A 19,996-nucleotide genomic window follows, 5' to 3' on the forward strand; every position below is an offset into this window, starting at 1 on the left:
TCGCAGAGAGGAACAGAACTTCTTCAAGGAAGTAGGCATTTCTTGAAGAGCCTGCCCCACAGAACTCATTTCTCGTTATCTTGACTCCCTTCTCTCTCCCCTTGTCCAGTCCCTTCCCACCTACATCCGTGATTCCTCTGACACCTTACGTCACATCAACAATTTCCAGTTCCCTGGCCCCAACCGCTTACTCTTCACCATGGACGTCCAATCCCTCTACACCTCCATCCCCCACCAGGATGGTCTGAGGGCCCTTAGCTTCTTCCTCGAACAGAGGCCCGAACAATCCCCATCCACCACTACTCTCCTCCGTCTGGCTGAACTTGTTCTCACACTGAACAATTTCTCCTTCAACTCCTCTCACTTCCTCCAAATAAAAGGTGTGGCTATGGGTACCCGCATGGGCCCCAGCTATGCCTGTCTCTTTATGGGGTATGTGGAACATTCCTTGTTGCAGTCCTACTCCGGCCGCCTTCCACAACTCTTTCTCCGGTACATCAATGATTACTTTGGTGCCGCTTCATGCTCTCGTCAGGACTTGGAAAAATTTATTAATTTTGCTTCCGATCTCCATCATTTTCACGTGGTCCATCTCTGACACTTCCCTTCCCTTCCTTGACCTCTCTGTCTCAATCTCTGGTGATAGACTGTCCACCAATATCCATTACAAACCCACCGACTCCCACAGCTATCTCGACTACAGCTCCTCACACCCTGCTTCCTGTAAGGACTCCATCCCATTCTCTCAATTCCTTCGCCTCCGTCGCATCTGTTCCGATGATGCTACATTCAAAAACAGTTCCTCTGACATGTCCTCCTTCTTCCTTAACCGAGGTTTTCCACCCACGGTCGTTGACAGGGCCCTCAACCGTGTCCGGCCCATCTCCCGCGCATCCGCCCTCACGCCTTCTCCTCCCTCCCAGAAACATGATAGGGTCCCCCTTGTCCTCACTTATCACCCCACCAGCCTCCGCATTCAAAGGATCATCCTCCGCCATTTCCAGCATGATGCCACCACCAAACACATCTTCCCTTCACCCCCCTTATCGGCATTCCGTAGGGATCGCTCCCTCCGGGACACCCTGGTCCACTCCTCCATCACCCCCTACTCCTCAACCCCCTCCTATGGCACCACCCCATGCCCACGCAAAAAATGCAATACCTGCCCCTTCACTTCCTCTCTCCTCACCGTCCAAGGACCCAAACACTCCTTTCAAGTGAAGCAGCATTTCACTTGCATTTCCCCCAACTTAGTCTACTGCATCCGTTGCTCCCAATGTGGTCTCCTCTACATTGGAGAGACCAAACGTAAACTGGGTGACCGCTTTGCAGAACACCTGCGGTCTGTCCGCAAGAATGACCCAAACCTCCCTGTCGCTTGCCATTTCAACACTCCACCCTGCTCTCTTGCCCACATGTCTGTCCTTGGCTTGCTGCATTGTTCCAGTGAAGCCCAACACAAACTGGAGGAACAACACCTCATCTTCCGACTAGGCACTTTACAGCCTTCTGGACTGAATATTGAATTCAACAACTTTAGGTCGTAAGCTCCCTCCCCCATCCCCACCCCCTTTCTGTTTCCCCCTCCCCTTTTTTTTCCAATAAATTATAAAGATTTTCCTTTTCCCACCTATTTCCATTATATATTAAAATTAAAAAAAAAACCCACTAGAGCTATACCTTGAGTGCCCTACCATCCATTCTTAATTAGCACATTCGTTTAGATAATATCACCAACTTTAATTTTAACACCTATGTGTTCTATTGTACTATTGTCGTTGACATCTTTTGATGATCTGCTTCTATCACTGCTTGTTTGTCCCTACAACCACACACCCCCACCCCCCCTCCACCTCTTTGTCTCTCTATCTCTCCGCCCCCCACACACACACCTTAAACCAGCTTATATTTCAACTCTTTCTTGGACTCGAACGCAAGTTCTGTCGAAGGGTCATGAGGACTCGAAACGTCAACTCTTTTCTTCTCCGCCGATGCTGCCAGACCTGCTGAGTTTTTCCAGGTAATTCTGTTTTTGTTTTGGATTTCCAGCATCCGCAGTTTTTTTGTTCTTATCTCTCCATAGATGCTGCCTGACCCGCTGTTTTATGTTGTTATATCCTTATATGGCTCGATGTCACGTTTTATTTAACTATCCCTCCTGTATAGGCCCAGTGCCCGTTTTCATTACATTACAGGCGCTATAGAAATCGATCCTGTGTCGATTGTTGCGCTCGACCCTCTTTCAGAAAGAAAAACGGAGCATGCGCAACGCTGAGCTATGGGTGGGCGTGGTGACGTCAGGGCGCCGGTGGCCGCCGCGAGCCCGAGCTCGAGCCGAAGCAGTTATGTCCGGGAAAGAGGAGAGCGACACAGCAATGAAGAGCATGTGTGAGTAAAAGAGTCGCAATCCCGGGGACACTGAACAGACGGACTACCGATTCCTCCTGTTGGGTGGAAGGATTTCCCGCGTTGGTGGCTCGTGTGCTGCTAATCAAAGGCCAGCATTGCTTGGGCCTGATTTCAGGCCAGGCCGAGAGACGTGCTTGAGTTTTCACTGATTGAGTGGGTGTTTGTGGTTCAGGGCTGTGTTGCTGGTATGGAAAAGCATAGAGAACTCCTTCCGCTTGGCTCTTCAACCGACACCAGCTCTGATTTCGCGTCAGTTGCTGGTGTGAAAAACAAAAAAAAATGCTAGCAATATTCAGCAGCTCCGGCAAACATCTAGAGAGCGACATTGTTAACGTTTGGCCCTTTGAGGGGTTGTGGGGTTGTGTATAAGGGCATCAGCAGATACGGTGCAAAATTCAGCATAACTCGCACAAACCCTCTCCAACTGCTCTGGCATCCGATCACGCAGCACTGAAGGAGAGCATTTGACCCTTGCTGCCTGTACTGGCAACTCCAGTTATCCAATTTGTCCCACTTCCTTGCTCTTTCTCCAAAACCCTGCATTTTTTCCCCTTTTTTGAATACATATATCAAACTCATTTTTGAAAGTTTCTTCCACCTCCTTTTAGTCAGTGGGTTACAGATAAGTTTCATTAATGCCTAGCATATTGTATGATTTTCTTTATTAATGCACAATATTCTACAGGTTTATTCATGCATTTTGATGCATATTTGTGTTTTAATGGATTGGTAAGGGTTAAATGGAGGGGCTTCAAATGTTCTTGGGCCCAGGGTCCAAGAATTATTAATAAGGGTCTGTTCAGAATTGCTGAAGGGTCATTAAATACCTATGACGTCAACCGTATCTCCCTATCTCCACAGATGCTGTGTGACTTGCTGAGTATTTCCACCATTTTTCTGTTTTATTTCAGATTTCTGGCAACTGCATTTTTTTTACTGATATGCAAAGTTATGCATGTGCTGTTGCCTTAAAGTTGTAGTAATGACTTATGAACTGATTTCTAATTGTATCATGCAACTGTAATGAAAAAGGGGCATCAAATTCGATGGATAACAGTGAACCTCATTGGGAATGCCCTCAGCCGTATGATGGGCAGTGATTTGTGCAAGCTGCAGAGAGCTTGTACAGAGGGATGAAACCGTCACCTCATAGTAATACAGTTTAGCCATAAGATGAAATGTGAACATGGTTTGATTTGCAAGTTTGCACTTAAGTCAGCTTGTCTGATCATTTTTAAAGCACTGCAAATGTAGTAGTGGATGAGAAATACTGAGTCCACTTGAATTGTGAAGACTACACAGGATAGATTAAGAATAGATTTTGTTGTTCTAATCATGACCTGTCCTAGGTCCACATCATCCACACATGATTTTGTGAGGTACATCATTATATTTGATGATAGGAAGCTGTGAGGCTAGTTCCTTGTAACTTAAGACAGAAAATGCTAGAAAAAAGTGTCAGCATTATCAATGAGGAAAGACAAGTTACGTTTAACTTTTGTAGAAATTGATGCATTTTTAACTGGTTTGTCAAGTGGTTGAGAAAGGGATGGCAGATAACTTTAATGTGGATAAATGTACTTCTTAAAACTGCTCCCCTGTCATTTCCACTCTCACTTCCCGCAAGAAGTATGAAGAGCTCATGAATTCCTTTGTCACTAAGATTGAGACAGTCTGATGAGCTGCATCCCTTGCTTCCACCAGATCACCTGACCCAATATCCTTTAATGCTCCTTCCTGTCCTAGCCCTGACCTTGCATCATTCTCTAGTTTTTTTTTCCAATCTCCCCTCCTGCCTTCTCTGAGGTCACCTTGTCCATCAGATCCACTTCCTTTTCCCTTGATCCTATTTCCATTAAACTGATCACCCAGCTTCCCCCCCTGGCCCCCCGTTAGCCGATATTGTAAACACTCTCTCTCCAGGTGTTGTTCCTTCATCTTTAAATCTGCCATTATCACCCCTTTCCTCAAAAAAAACTATTGATCCCACCATCCTTGCAAACTACTGTCATCTCCAACCTCCCGTTCCTCTCCGAAGTTCTTGAACACGTTTGTTGCCTCTTAAATCCGTTCCCATTTTTCTCAAAAATCCATGTATGAATCCCTCCAATCACGTTTCCAATCTGTCGGCATACCAGTGTTGCTAAATTATCAGACTGCTTTTCTGACATCGAGTACAGGATGAGCAGAAATTTCCTTCAATTAAATATTGGAAAGGCTGAAACCATTGTTTTTGGTCCAGGCTCCAAACTCCGTTCCTTAGCTACCAATCTATCCTTCTCCCTGACGACAGTCTGAGATTAAGCCCGTCTGTTTGCAACTTTGGTGTTACATTTAATCTTGAGATAAGCTTCTGACTTCATGCTCTTGTGCCATCATTAAGATCACCTATTTCCAGCTCTGTAACATTGCTCGACTTCACCCCTGTCTCAGCTCATCTGATGCTGAAACCTTCATCCATGAGATTTGACAATTCCAAAGCACTCCTGGCTGTTTTTCACATTCTACCCTCCATAACTTTGAGGCCACCCAAAACTGCGGCCCATGTCTTAACTGGTTGCAAGTCTCGTTGCCTTTCACCCCTGTGTTCGCTGACCTACATTGGCTCCTGCTCAAGCAGTGGCTTGATTTTAAAATTTTCATCACTGTTTTCAAATCCCTCCGTGTTCCTACCCCTCCCTATCTCCTCTGTACCACAACCCTCCAAGATATCTGAGATCCTCTAATTCTGACTTCTTGTGTACCCCCAATTTTAATTGTTCCACCATTGGTTGCCGTGCCTTCAGTTGCCTAGGCCCCAAGATCTGGAATATCCTCTCTACAACTCACTGCCCTTAAAACGACATTTTTGACAAAGTTTTCAGTCTTCTCTTTATGGCTGGATGTCATACTTAGTTTTATAATGCTCCTGTGAAGCACCTTGGGAATTTTCTTATGTTAAAGGTGCTATATAAATATAAGTTGTTGTATGTGTTTCATATTGAGGCAGTGGTGACCTAATAAAGGGAGGTAACATGGTTGGAAAAAAATTTGGAAATTTTTGAATTTATTAAACGTTTACTGAAAGCGTCCAGTCATTGTGAAATGATCAAGACCAGTCTAGTAAACAGGACTGGGCATTTTATTGTAGACAGGGCCTTTGTCTGAGGCCGAATCAGATTGTTTGCAACATTGGTGTCACATTTGACCCCAAGGATAACTTTCAATCACACATCTGTGCCATCACTAAAACCACCGATTCCCAACTCCAATATTGTCTTTTTCAACAGCATAAAACCCATCACATTTTTATCTCTCTTCAATTCCGAAGAAGAGTCATATTGGACTTGAAACGTTAACTCCTTTCTCTCTCCACAGATGCTGCTAGACCTGCTGATTTTTTCCAGGAGTTCCTGTTTTTATTTCCAGTATTGGCTGACTCTGCTCCTGCATGATCTCATCTGCTTCTGAAACCTTCATCTATGGTGTGGTTATCTGTAAATTTGACAATTTCAATGTACTCCTAATCAACCTCCCATATTCTACCTCCTGTAAATTTGTGTTTATCTAAAACTCTCGTGTCCTTACTCTCAACAAGTCTCCTTTGCTCGCTGACTTATCTTTGCTCCCAGTTAATGCCTTGATTTTAAAATTCTGATCCTTGTTTTCAAATCGATCCACAACCTTGCTCCTACTACAACCTCCCTACTTCTGTAATCTCCAGCCCAGAATCCTCCGAGATATTTGCACTCATCGAAATAATCTGTATTTGCAATATTTTCGATTACCAATGTTGTCTGCTGGCAAACTTTTCAATATTCAATAGACTAAGATTCCAGCAAAATAAACCAAAATTGAAGTTATAAAACTGCTTCCACTAACCAAGATTTTAATGAGCACATTTCATTTCCAGAAAAATTGTTTTGGGGAGAAAATGCAAATGGTATTTACCCTAGGGTAGCCTCAAATAATTTGACCTCTATTTAGAATTTGACATTGTTTGAAATAATTAGGGAAACATGTGCCTCTGGCAGTTAAACAGTAATATACATTTAAAGGATTAGGGGACTGGATTTTAAATCTATTGTGGTTTAATTGAGATTACCTGTGAAGCTGGCAATGTACGTATTGTCTTTGTCTCTAAAGAAAGTGACTTGAGAAATACTTTCCTTGAATTTTGTCATGGATAGGATTTGGCTGAGGCAATAGTAATGAGGACGAAGATTGTTCAGTTGAATCAACCATGGCATGTGAAGAACAGAAGCCCAGATGGAAGTGATTAATAGTAGCTCCTGCCTGCTCCCACCAGGAAGAATGTCAAGGCCTCAGAAGATGCAGAGGAAACTTGTTAGAATGGAACCAAGGATGAAAGACTGCAGTTCTATGACGAGATTAGAGAAACTGCAGTTATTCTCAAAATGAGAGCATGTTGTGTTGCTAACAGAATACATTACATTTGTGTTTTATTTGCTAGACTTGAATATTCCCATGTTCTCCTTGTCAGCTTCCCGTCTTCCACCCTCAGTGAACTCAAGCTCATCCAAGACTCTGCATGGTTCCCAACTTACAGCAAGCCATGTTCACTTATCATCCACTGGCTTCTAGACCAGCAAAATCTTAATTTTAAAATTGCCCTCATGTTGACATCCCTCCATCACTTGTTGCTCCCTATCTGTACTCAGAAATGCAGACACTACCCACTCCTTTGAAGACAATAACGTTAGCACTGTGAGCTTTAAGAGTCTGCTTGACAATAATCAGATTTGACTTAAAATTATTCTACAGCAGTGTTTCCGCTAAGCTGCAGAGTAGCCTGAAGGTCTTGTTCTGTGAGAAATAACGCTTGTGCATGGCTGAGCAAAAAAATTGAAAGGGATTTCACAGAGACAAAAATGGGCTATATTCAATAAATAAATTTTAAAGAGAACATTTCTCTACAGCAGACATGATCAAATTAAACATTCCAAACAAACTGTTAGGTGTGTCTTTTGTCTTGTCCTTAATGGAACCAATCAGAAATCTGATTCAACCCACTTGTGTTGCAAATAGATACTGCCAATGTTTTGGATTGATGTTGAAGTACAATTGTTCTGATCTGCCTGTGATTTTGTAAATAATTCACATTCTGGCCACTCCTCTGGAGAAGTATTATGGAGAATAGATTTGCATTCAGGAGGCCAAGTTTGTTGGCTGCAAGGTTTTACCTGATATCTTGTTTTACCTGTAGCCCCATAAAATGGATGGCAATATTGGCGCTTTGAAACTACTGCCCTTATTAGACACCTGAGAAAAGTAACTGTCAGGTAAATTTCGGCTGTTCTGCATGCAGGAGAGCCTCAATTAGGTTAAAGCAGTGCCAGTGAAGTTGGGGTTCTCACATGCCCATTGTTGGAATATAAATGGAACCCTCTTCAGTGGAATATAATCTTGTGTATTCGAGACAGATAAAGAAACACACGATCTGTAGTGATTTTTTAAATTCACTCATAGGATGTGGGCATCGCTGGCTAGGCCAGCATTTATTGTCCATCCCTAATTGCCCTTGAGAAGGTTGTGTGGTGAGCTGCCTTCTTGAACTGATGCAGCCCATGTGGTGTAGGTGCACCCACAGTGCTGTTAAGGAGTGAGTTCCAGGATTTTGACCCAGTGACTGATGGAGCGGCGATATATTTCCAGGTGGTGGTGTCCCCATGCATCTGTTGCTCTTGCCCTTCTAGATGGTAGCAGAGGTGGGTTTGGAAGGTGGGTTCTCAGGACCCTTGGTGAGTTCATGTAATGCATCTTGTAGATGGTACACACTGCTGCCGCTGAGTCAGTGGTTGACGGAGTGAATGTGGATGGGATGCCAATCAAGTAGGCTGCTTTGTCCTGGATGGAATCAAGCTTCTTCAGTGTTGGAGTTGCAAGTGAGGCGTATTCCATCACACTTCTGACTTGTACCTTGTAGATGGTGGATAGACTTTGTTGGAGTCAGGTGGTGAGTTACTTGCAGCAGGGTTCCTAGCCTTTGACCTGCTCTTGTAGTCACAGTATTTATATTCCTAGTCCAGTTCAGTTTCTAGACGATGGTGTTAGTGATGGATTCAGCAAAGGTCATGCCATTGAATGTCAAGAGGCAATGGTTAGATTCTCTGTTGGAGATGGCTATTGCCTGGCACTTGCATGACACGAATGTTATTTATCACTTGTCATTCCAAGCCTGGATATTGTCCAGACCTTGCTGCATCTGGACCTGCACTGCTTCAGTATCTGAGGAGTCATGAATGATGCTGAACATTGTGCAATCATCAGCGAACATTCCCACTTCTGACCTTATGATGGAAGGAAGGTTGTTGATGAAGCAGCTGATGGTTAGGTCTAGGATGCTACCCTGAGGAATTCCAGCAGTGATGTCCTGGAACTGAGATGATTGACCTCCAACAACCACGACTATCTTCCTTTGTGCTTGGTATGGCTCTAACCGATGGAGAGTTTTAACCCCCAGTTTCCATTGATTCCAGTTTCCATTGACTCCAGTTTTGCTAGAGCTCCTTGATGCCACACTTGGTCAAATGCTGCTTTGATGTTAAGAGCAGTCACTCTGACCTCACCTCGGGAGTTCAGCTCTTTTGTCCATGTTTGAACCAAGGCTGTAATGAGGTCAGGAGCTGAGTGCCCCTGGCGGAATCCAAACTGGGCATCAGTGAGCAAGCTATTGCTAAGCAAGTGCAGCTTGATAGCACTGTTGATGACTCCTCCCATCACTTTACTGATGAATGAGCACAGAAGGATGGGGTGGTAATTGACTGGGTTGGATTTATCCTGCTTTTTATGTACAGGATGTGAGAATGGATACTTTGTTTTAATATTTTTGGGTAATGTGTTATTCTGTGAAGAAGGCTGTGTATGAAAATGATTTAATTAAGCTGGGAAAAGCTTCTTAGAGACAAGTTGTCTGGGTTAAGACATGAAAGGATAGAGGCATTAGGTGTGTATTTGTAGTAAGATATTATGGTGGGTTTGAGATACAAGTAAATAGGTTGGATCTAAAACATTTGTATTTTTAGATAAGTTGAGAGATCATTTGAATATCAAAGAGAAGTCAGAGGTTGCAAGAAACATTTTAGCATCTTTCAGGAGTTCCATGGGCAAACAGAAGAGGGTATATTACATTTTATTGACCTGAAAACAGAGATAAAATAGAGACACGAGAAATTTTATATTTGGAAGGATTTGAGAGCTGTGAGAACAATGGAAACTAAGATGAAAGTGGGGGGGGGTTGGGGGTCGGGTTGTTGGGGGGCGGGGGGGTGGGGGCAGTATTTTACAGCTACTGTAGAGATCTTTGGGTTGGCTGTTATTGGGTGTGGCTGTTGGGTGTGTGAGGAGGATCACCTGGAAACAGCTCTAGGCTGGGAGAAGATGCAGTTTGAATCAGTCAAGTCAAGCCAGAAAAGCCTTGGGCTGCAAAAAAGCATTCTTAAGCTGTGGATTTCCACAGCAGAATGTTAGAGAGTTTGAGGTCATGTGGTATGCCTTTATTAAAGCTACAGCAGTTTGCCTTTGATAATATTACGGATTTTTTTAGTTAAAGATCTATAAGGGAGTGTTGCCTAAAAGATGTTTTACTTGTGGGTCTGACCAAGTAGGGAGATTTCTGGGAGAATGTTTTGTAAGACTAATTTTAATTGCATAACTGTAACCTTGTGTGCTTAAGTTTTTCTTTTTGTTAATAAACTTTTACTTTTAATTTTTAAAATCTCAGAAGTATTACTGGACTTGCTGCGATAAGTGCATTTTATCGTTTTCAGAATATAAAAAAAAGGATATAGGCCATAAGCCAAGTTTCCCTCTGGGATTTGGTTTGCTCAGCAATTAACATCTGCTGTGGTCATAACAAGGAGGTACATGGACAATTTTCCACATTACCGTGTAGATACCAGTGTTGTAGCTCTATTGGAACAGCTTGGCTAGGGGTGCAGCAAGTTCTGGAGCACAAGTCTTCATTACTATTGCCGGAATGTTGTCAGGGCCCATCGTCTTTGCAGTATCCAGTGCCTTCAGCCGTTTTTGACGTAACGTGAAGTGAATTGAATTGGCGAAAGCCTAGCATCTCTGATGCTGGGGGCCTCCTGAGGAGGCCAAGATGGATCATCCACTTGGCACTTCTGGCTGAAGATTGTTGCAAATGCTTCAGCTTTTATCTTTTGCACTGCTGTGTTGGGCTCCCCCATCATTGAGGACGGGGATGTTTGTGGAGCCTCCTCCTCCAGTGAGTTGTTTAATTGTCTACCACCATTCACAACTGGATGTGGCAGGACTGCAGAGCTTAGATCTGATTCGTTGGTTGTGGGATAGCGTAGCTCTGTCTATTGCATGCTGCTTTCGCAATTTGGCATGTAGGTAGTCCTGTGTTGTAGCTTCACCAGATTGACCCCTCATTTTTAGGTATGTCTGGTGCTGCTCCTGTCATGGCTTCCTGCACTCTTCATTGAGCCAGGGTTGGTCCCCTGGCTTGATGGTAATGGTAGAGTGGGGGATTGCCGGGACATGAGGTTACAGATTGTGGTTGAGTATAGTTCTGCTGCTGCTGATGGCCCACAGTGCCTCATGGATGCCCAGTATTGAGTTGCTAGATCTTTTCAAAGTCCATCTCATTTAATATGGTGGTAATGCCATACAACATTATTGAGGGTATCCTCAATGCGAGGATGGGACTTTGTCTCCACAAGGACTGTGCGCTGGTCACTCCTTTCGATGCTACCATGGACAAATGCATCTGTGGTAGGCAGATTGAGGAGGATGAGGTAAAGTATCTTTGTCCGTCTTGGTTCTCTCACCACCTGCCATAGACCCTGTCTAGCAGCTATGTCCTTTGGGACTTGGGCAGCTCGGTCAGTAGCTGTGATAGACATTGAAGTCCTCCACCCAGAGCACATCCTGCACCTTCATGTGGTGTTCAACATGGAGGAGTACTGAGTCAATGTTGAGTGCTCCCAGGATAATTTCCTCCTGACCCTATACCTCTGCTCAGTCTGTCCTGTCGGTGGGACGTTATCTGTAAGGCTTGCTAGGCCATTTCAAAGGGCATTTAAGAGTCAACCAAATTGTTCTGGAGTCGAATGGAGGCCAAAACAGGTAAGGACGGCAGATTTCCTTCCCTAAAGGACATTAGTGAACCAGTTGGCTTGTTACGACAATCGTTTTACGGTCATCATTAGACTTTTTATTCTCTTTATTGAATTTCAATTCCACCATCTACCATGGTGGGATTCGAACCCAGGTCCCCAGAGCATGGCCCCGGGCTTCTGGATTACTAGTCACATGACAATATCATTACGCCACTGCCTCCCACTAATCTGGGTAATTTGGGTTAATCACATTTCTAATGAGGGTACCACATTTTTCTAAGAACTAAAAGGTAGACTACTTTGAGCTCCACATTAGATTTTAGTATCGGAAGGTCATTGATAATACTATCAAGGTATCAAAAGTGCTATAAGGGGACACAGTTTAAAATTGAGGACTCTCTTTTAAGACTGGGATGAGGAAATGGAAGGAAATAGATTTCTAGATTCTAAAGGCGTCTAGTTGTATGGGGAGAGAGCAGGGTTATGGCATTGAGATAGAGGATTAACCATGACATTGAATGGTGGAGTAGGCTCGAAGGGCCGAATGATGACCTACTGCACCTATTTTCTATGTTTCTATGAGGAGAAACTTTTTCCCTGTGGGTCGTGAGCCTTTGGAACTCTCTCCCCAGAAGGCAGTGGAGGCAGAGTCATTGAATATTTTTAAGGCAGAGGCAGATAGATTCTTGATGAACAAGAGAGTCAAAAAATATTGGGGGTAGGTGGGAATGTGGAGTTGAGGCCATAATCAGTCAGCCATGACCTTATTGAATAATAGAGCAGGCTTGAGGGGTTGAATGGCCTACACTTAATTCATATGTTCATATGTATGTTTCAAGAGTTTTTTTAGCTTTGCATGTATCTAAAACTGCTGTGAATTGCAATAGTTTCTAAATTAATTGCTTAAAATTTAATTTAAATAATTTAAAAGGTCCTTTTTCAACATTGAGTTACTTTTGTTAATGACTTTGCAGGATTTTACATTATTTCCTTTAGATAAATGTTTATTTGTTATTAAGCCCTTGCTCGGAGGTACTACCTATTATTGGTGTAGCTGCTGAATTTATAGTTCAAGAACAATTGCTAGATCTCACTGTATCAAAAGAATTGGCTCTGACAAAAGTAGCACAATTTTAGATTAATTAAGGTCCTGATGGCGCATATCCTCAAGTCTAGGGCCTAGACTGTTTAAAGAAGTCAGAGAGGAGTTAGCAGAAGCTGTAACCACCGAGGTTCGACAAGGTGTCTCACTGGAGGTTCGTTAGGAAAATTCAGACATAAGGTATCAGAGGAAATGAGCAGTATTGAAATATAGGAACAGAGTAGGCCGTTCACGATTACAAGATTGGTATAGCACCAAAGATGACAGTTGGCATGAAGCTGCAAATGGCCACTGTAGACTCAGCCAAGCCTATCTGAAATTGTCAAGACTATTAGGCAGTGCTTCCCAAAAGATTGTGTCAACTATTTGCTTGACCTAGAGCTGAATACAGCTTTACCATTGCACTAACTATAATGATGAAAATGACATTGGTACTCCATTTGTTTTCCATGGGTTCATTTTAGACAACATGGGAGACATATGCCACATAAGCCAATCTGTATACCACCACTGCATGAAATGGGTAACAGATGTATTATAGCTCAAATTTCACCAGTTAATTTTGCAGAGTAGTAGAATTTTTCCAGTTCCAGAAACTGGTCACATGGTGCATGTAGTTATGTGCAGAATGCCATGGATTAAAGTTTCATGCTATGAATGTCCAGCTTCTAGGTGAGGTTAAGCGCATAATAATGCATGTGAACACCTATAAAAACAATTTTCCAAACAAGTGGAAGGGTTTCAACCTGGCAGTTATACCAAAAGATTGCAGTTGAGCAGTTAATAAAGCATAAAGTATCCTGGGCTTTATTAATAGGGACGTAGAATACAAGAGAAGAGAGGTTATGCTGAATTTATATAAGACACTCATTAGACCTCATCTAGAATATTGTGTACAGTTCTGGTTGGAAGGATGTGAACACATTGGAGAGAGTGCAGAAGAGATTTAGAAGAGTGGTTCCAGGGATGAGAAACTTCAGCTATGAGGATAGATTGGAGAGGTTGGAATTGTTCTCCTTGGAGAGAAGAAGGCTAAGAGGAGATTTGATAGAGATGATCAAAATCATGAGGAGGCTGGACAGAGTAGATAGAAAAGCTGTGCCTGCTCATAAAAAGATCAAGAATGAGAGGGCAGAGATTTAAAGTGATTTGTGAAAGAAGCAAATGTGACGTGAGAAGAAACTTTTTCACACGAGTGGTTTGGGTCTAGAATGCACTGCCTGGAAGTGTGGTGGAGGCAGGTTAAATCAAGGCATTCAAGAGGGCATTACATGATTATTTGAATAGAAACCATGTGCAAGGGTACGGGGAAAAGGTAGGGCAGTGGCACTAGGTCATAATGCTCATTTGGAGAGCCAGTGCACAGACGATGAGCCGAGTGGCCTGCTGTGCCGTTAAAATCCTGTGATTCTGAGTGGCAGGCACTGATTCGACTTCATGTAAAGTCTTTCTAGACGAAATTATAGCCGTCATTTCTCTGTACAAATTTTCAGTTGTCCACACAGTATCTTCTGTCTCCCTGCCTAGCAGCTCCAGGACCTCTTTCTTCAAGGTTGATGGTCCAAAGTCTTGGATGTGGGGTTGGGGGGTTCCTTTCTATGTGGCATTCTTGTGTCTGGTGTTTGTTCAGTTGAGGAGATTCTTTTGCCAATTACCTTAAATCTGTGTCCTCTGGTTATTGACATTTCTGCTGCTGGAAACAACTTTTTTTTTACTTTATCAAAACCATTAATGATTTTGAACACTGCTATCCAATCTCCTCTCAGCCTTCTCTACAGTAATGAGAACAACCTTGGCTTCTCTGGTCTCTAGTAATTTAAGTTCCTCATCTCTGGCACCATCCTAGTGTATCTCTTCTGCACTATCTCCAAAGCTTTGACATCCTTCCTAAAGTGTGGTGTCCAGACTCGAACACGATATCTGAGCTGAGGCCTAACCAGTGTTTTGTAAAAACTTAGCATGACTTCATTGCTTTTGTACTTGATTTCTCTATTAATAAAACCAAGGATCCCATATACATTTTTAACAGCCTTCTCAACTTGTCCTGTTATCTTCAAGGATTTGAGTACTTATAGCCCAGGTCTCTCCCTTCCTAATACCCCTTTAAAATTTTACCATTTAGTTTCATGTTGCCTTTCCTCATTCTTCTCTTGAAAATGTATCACTTTGCATTTCTCAGTGCTAAGTTCTATCTGCCATGTGTCTGCCTATTAAATTAGTGTTTCCTCTTGAGTCTGTTACTATCCCTTAATTGTTTACTACCTTTCTGAATTTATGATGTTTTCAAGTTTCATGTCATCTGCAGACTTTGAAATTACGCCCTCCATATCCAAGTCCAGGTCATTAATATATATCAAAAAGAGCACTGGTCCTTTTGCTGACCACTTGGGGAACATTGCTATATACCTTCCTCCGCCTGAAAAACAACCATTCATCACTATTCACTGCCTTCTGTCTCTGAGCCAATTTTGTATCCATGCTGCTAATGTCCTTCATCCCACAGGTTTTAAATTTGCTCTGAAGTCTATTGTGTGGCACTTTGTTGAGCACCTTTTTAAAGCCCAGATACACCACACTACCCTCATCAGCCCTTTCTGTAGCTTCATCAAAGAACTCGATCAAGTTAAACACAATTTCCTTTTAACAAATCCATGCTAACTTTCATTTGGTAGCCCATACTTTTCTCAAATCCAATTAGTTTTGTTCCAGGTTATTGTCTCTAGAAAGCTCCGCATCACTGATGTTAGACTGACTAACCTGTGGTTGTTGGACTTATCCCTCGCCCCTTTTTATAAATGACAGAGAAGAAAATCTTACCCCTGAATTAGTCATGTTCTTTATTTCGGTTGTTTCAATTGAGGTTTTATACAAACAAGTGGAGGGCATTGATTGGCTGGTTACTTGAGCACATATAAAGTGACACTTAGTGACACAACAGTAGAGTGAAGTCAGGAAATATAAATTTGTAATGTGTCAGTCTGTGAATAAATCTAGTCCAAGTAAAGAATGGTTCTGGTTTCTTCCTTCACCAACTGCCTGTCAGGAGTGTAACACTTGAAAATGAGTCTTTTGATCATTGTGATTCAAACTTTTGCATTAATGAATATCTGTCTTGTGTGATATTAACTAAAAATTAAAGTTTGCAGCTTCCTGCATCTTGGATCAAAAACAAGACTTTCACAAGAGACTAATCTGATAAAAACTTACTCTTTTTAAAAGCCTGGTAATCAGTATTATTTATATTTGGAAGTGGAGTACGAGCAGGGGAAGTTCCTTATTACTTCTGGCTGCTCCGACCTCTCCTTTGCATAATATTATGAATCAGCAAATTGTCACATGCCATCAAATGTCTCGAAGGTTACAGATAATTTCTGTGCTATTAATGTTGAAAACTTCCAGACGCAATTATACCTAAGGGCCATGACACAGGTGGATATCTTCTATCAAATGTAGCAATTAGGACTTTCATTCCAAAAAAAAATTCCTATACCTAAATTCATACAATATTTTAAAAGATGATTTGGGATGGAACCCATTTCCTGAGAGGAGTATCTGTCACTGTATTTTTATAATGTACTAATCAATCTTCCATGGCATTTTCCATGGGTAAGTTGAAGAATATGCTTTTTGACATCCTAGTAACTATGTAAAATATCCTACCTCGCTGAATTTCATTGTGCCATCCATAATGACATGAAGGGCAATTTTTTAATTAAGAAGGAAATCTCTTAAATATTTAAGGTTAGCAAAGGTCTCATGGTTGCTAAGACTGGTACACTGATATGTAAGTGGGTTAAGCTGTTTTCAGCTGATCAACCGAATGATGTGGGGAAAAGGGAAAGTAAAATCTACATGATTTTGAGTTGAAGAAATGTAAATAATTGGGTATTAGTTATTTTTAACTCTAGGAATTGGGGGCATCTGTGGATGTTGTATTTACTGAATTGATTTTACTCTGGATTTCCATAGTTGAACGTGGTCCAAAGAAGAGACAAGTGAAGACGCTAGCAACATCCCTCTTGGAAGCATTAGATTATGACAGCTCAGATGACAGTGATTTTGAAGTGGGAGATGCTTCAGGTAAATACTGTTCATAAGTGTTTTTGTGGAATTTGTTTTGATCTGTACTGTGAAGCATTTTTTCCCTCCCCTTCTGAAAGTGTGGGCTTCCTTATTGAGGCATTGTTTCATTGATGGATTTGTGCACTCATGAGTTTCCCATAATTCATATGTAAGCCCAGGATGATGCATGTTAGCAGACTATTTGATTGTTCCCCAAAACTGAACCTGCTTGTGTTTAGTCACAAGTTCACATACAAAACTACTTCCAGCAAGAATTGCTAGATATCAGTACGATGTGAGAGCTTAATTGTGTTTCTCCAACTGTTGTCCTTGCTGAAACCACCTAACTTTCACCAATTGAGGAATTGAACCTATGACCCTCCTGATCCGTACGACCAGATCTGTATAAAGCAGATAACTCACTGGGAAAGAAGATACTACACTGACATATAGATTTTGGTGTGAGGTAAAGGAATGGCAAATGATGGAATATTCAGTTGGCCCATCAGCACTTGGGAAGAGAAAAGACAGATTCTGACAGGTTCTACAGTCAAAGCATCAATGTTTTCAAAAAATACAGATTAGTTTCTTTAGAATATGATTAAAAAATAGGACATGATAGTAATAATTGTTGATCAAACGTCTGATACTTCACAAGTGACTATGGATATTTCTCTCGGGAAGGTTGTGGTCTTAAATTGGCATCTGTTGAGCAAAGCTATTAAATATAGCTTTAATGGTGTTTAACAGTTTTTAAGTGTTTCTCACTTTTCCAGTTAAACTTTGAGTGTTTGGGTGGTGCAATGTGTCATCCTTTCACCACTGATGGGATGAAGGTATTCCCTTCTCAGTGGTTATAATGATAGTGAATGAGCTTGGAGAGTTCTAACCCTGTTCCCAATGGGCACAGAATCACAGCACATGGATATTAAATTAATCCCTTTGTCACTGTTTAAAAATAAGGGGTTAGCCATTTAGGACAGAATTGAGAAATATTTTTTGAGGGTCGTGAGTCTTTGGAACTCTCTTCCTCAAAAAGTGATGGAAGCAGAGCCTTGAATATTTTTAAGGCAGAGGTAGATAGATTCTTGTTACGCAAGGGGGTGAAAGGTTATAAGGAGAAGGTGGGAATGTGGAGGTTGCAATCAGATCAGCCATGATCTTATTAAATAGCGGAGCAGGCTCAAGGGACTGAGTGACCTACTCCTTGTTTGTATGTATTAAAACATTTGTTTAAAATTGTGCATTATGCAATGCAGGGTCTTCCATTCCAAAAGTTTCAATTGTAAACTGAACTATAGTATACTATTAAGAGCTATAATTTTCTCTGATTGAACTATGTAGACTGCTAGATCACATTAGCCTGTCTCATCACCTTTGAACAAATTAAATAGTTTAAGGACAAAGCCATTTTATTTGGTGCATCGATGACACTTCTGTGATCAATGGAGTGTGATGACTCTGCTGTGCTAAATGTTTACCCTTCACCCCAGAATCTCCCCTTTATTAGATCCCTTCTTGTAATGATTGCTAACCCATCCACAGGGTTGTAATAGAATCCCTACTGGTGGAACATCCTACGTTGATGCTAAACTAGATTGTGCTGATGACTAAATATGAAAAATTCGGATCAAACATACATAATACTCATCAAAATGTGCCTTCAGTTAAAGGCTTTTTAATATAACATTAGTCAACAATAAGTTAATCAACTTGGTTATTTAAAAATACTTAAAAAGCTAATATTACTTTTGTAACAGATTCTGATGGGAGTGGAGAGAGTGCTGGTAAGGACAGTGAAGAAGGTTCAGAGAGTGAAGGGGGACAAAATGGCAGTGAAGAGGACTCTGAACAGGATAAAAAGGATACTTCTGATGGAAAGATAGAAGCTGAATGCAAAGACGATCAGTCAGAAGAACCTGACCTGGACACCAAAGAACAAGCTGAAAGCAAAACCAGCAAGAAGAAAACTAAAGAAATAGTGGATGATGCTGGGCCAGATGAATCAAATGATGGACAGAAGAAATGGAATTTGCGTAAAAAGAGGACAATGCTGGATATGATATCAGTCGAAGAGTTGAATGGTTTTGATGATTATGATAGTGAAGATGATAATGACTGGCGACCTTGTAGTGGAAAGAAGAAAGGAAAAGGTGTAAATAACGATGATGGTGATGAAGGTGGTGGTGAGGATGATGATATCAGTGACAGTGAAGATGGAAACCCTGATGATGAGGAAGACAGTAGCAGTGCCAGTGAAGAAGATAGAATTCGAAGAAAAAACAGACCTTCAAGTCAAAAAGCTGCCAAGACAGAAGGAACAAGTGATGGCTTTATTCTGACGCAGAATAAGAATTATGAGGTACTATATTAATCAGTTATGTTCAAACATATCATACAGAACTGTTGCTGATTAAAAAGCTATATGAAAAAATGCTTTTATGTTAGAAAAGGTACATGAAGTTTTAAAACTGGAAAGCTGAACACTATTGTATCTGGTCAGTAATAGTGAAACTATTTTCAAAGCATCTAACTCTTGTGAAGTGGTTATTAATACAAAATGAAACATAAAATTTGTCCCATAGTGACTGAGCAAAACCTATCCATAGATATTTCATTTTTCCAGCTGTGCCTTCTACTTTTGCAATTGAAGTGGGTAAGAATTCAGTTTACAATGAGTAATCTTTAACAGCTTTTGATCCTTGTGTTTTACCGCAATGAATAGGAAATTAAAGTTAGTCCATATCCTACTTTCTGCCTTTAGATGTCTTTTGTAGGGTAGGATTATTAAATGTCCAATGTTTTGAAGATTGCTGCTTTATACTTAAATGTATTTGAGGGAAAAAAAGGCCCAAGTCAGAATGTAGTGAGCTCCTGATCACAGCTCTGATTGCAGTCGTGGCTAAATGCTCTGGAGAAGGAAAATTAAAATTTGAGAGTAGTGGCTCAAGATCACTTTGATGTATTAACTAAAGAATGGCATAGTTACTTCCCCACTGACCGAAATCTGGGCCAAGATGCAAGTTTGTGTATTAAGTAAAGGATAATGCCAGAACTCGGGAAGTGAGATAAAGACATCATTGCAACTCTTTGTAATGATTAAAGCAACACCTTAGCCCTGTATATTTCATGTAATTGTTTACTGTAAACAAGGAAAACATGTTCAGCTATGATTATTGTATTGCCACGTCAATATTTAAGTAAGGATTTAGCAGCTCCAACCTTGCTCTTTAAGTGGAGGTAGGAATAACAAAATGATATCTAAATGAATTGTGTTTTGGAGTTAATTAGATTTACTGTTTTAATGCCAATTATAATTGTTGACAAGTAACAA

The 19,996-nt window shown here is 41.4% G+C and overlaps 1 protein-coding gene across 12 annotated transcripts in view; it reads left to right on the forward strand.

The window, feature by feature from the left end:
- Positions 1-2,291: 2,291 nt before the first annotated feature.
- phf14 (PHD finger protein 14) overlaps positions 2,292-19,996 on the forward strand; it is a 309,934-nt gene continuing 292,229 nt past the window's right edge. For 11 of the 12 annotated variants that reach the window (XR_005942595.1, XR_005942597.1, XR_005942596.1 and 8 more), the window contains exons 1-3: positions 2,295-2,388; positions 16,570-16,680; positions 18,423-19,024. Coding sequence is in view for 9 of the 12 variants with exons in the window: in XM_041183760.1 (XP_041039694.1) it covers positions 2,346-2,388; positions 16,570-16,680; positions 18,423-19,024 (756 nt within the window). In the remaining 3 variants the exon portion in view is untranslated. Of the gene's footprint in view, positions 2,389-16,569; positions 16,681-18,422; positions 19,025-19,996 lie in introns of all 12 variants that reach the window. The other variant, XM_041183757.1, reaches the window with a different exon arrangement.

This window comes from Carcharodon carcharias, chromosome 3 (genome assembly GCF_017639515.1).
Source record: "Carcharodon carcharias isolate sCarCar2 chromosome 3, sCarCar2.pri, whole genome shotgun sequence".
NCBI classification, from domain to species: domain Eukaryota; kingdom Metazoa; phylum Chordata; class Chondrichthyes; order Lamniformes; family Lamnidae; genus Carcharodon; species Carcharodon carcharias.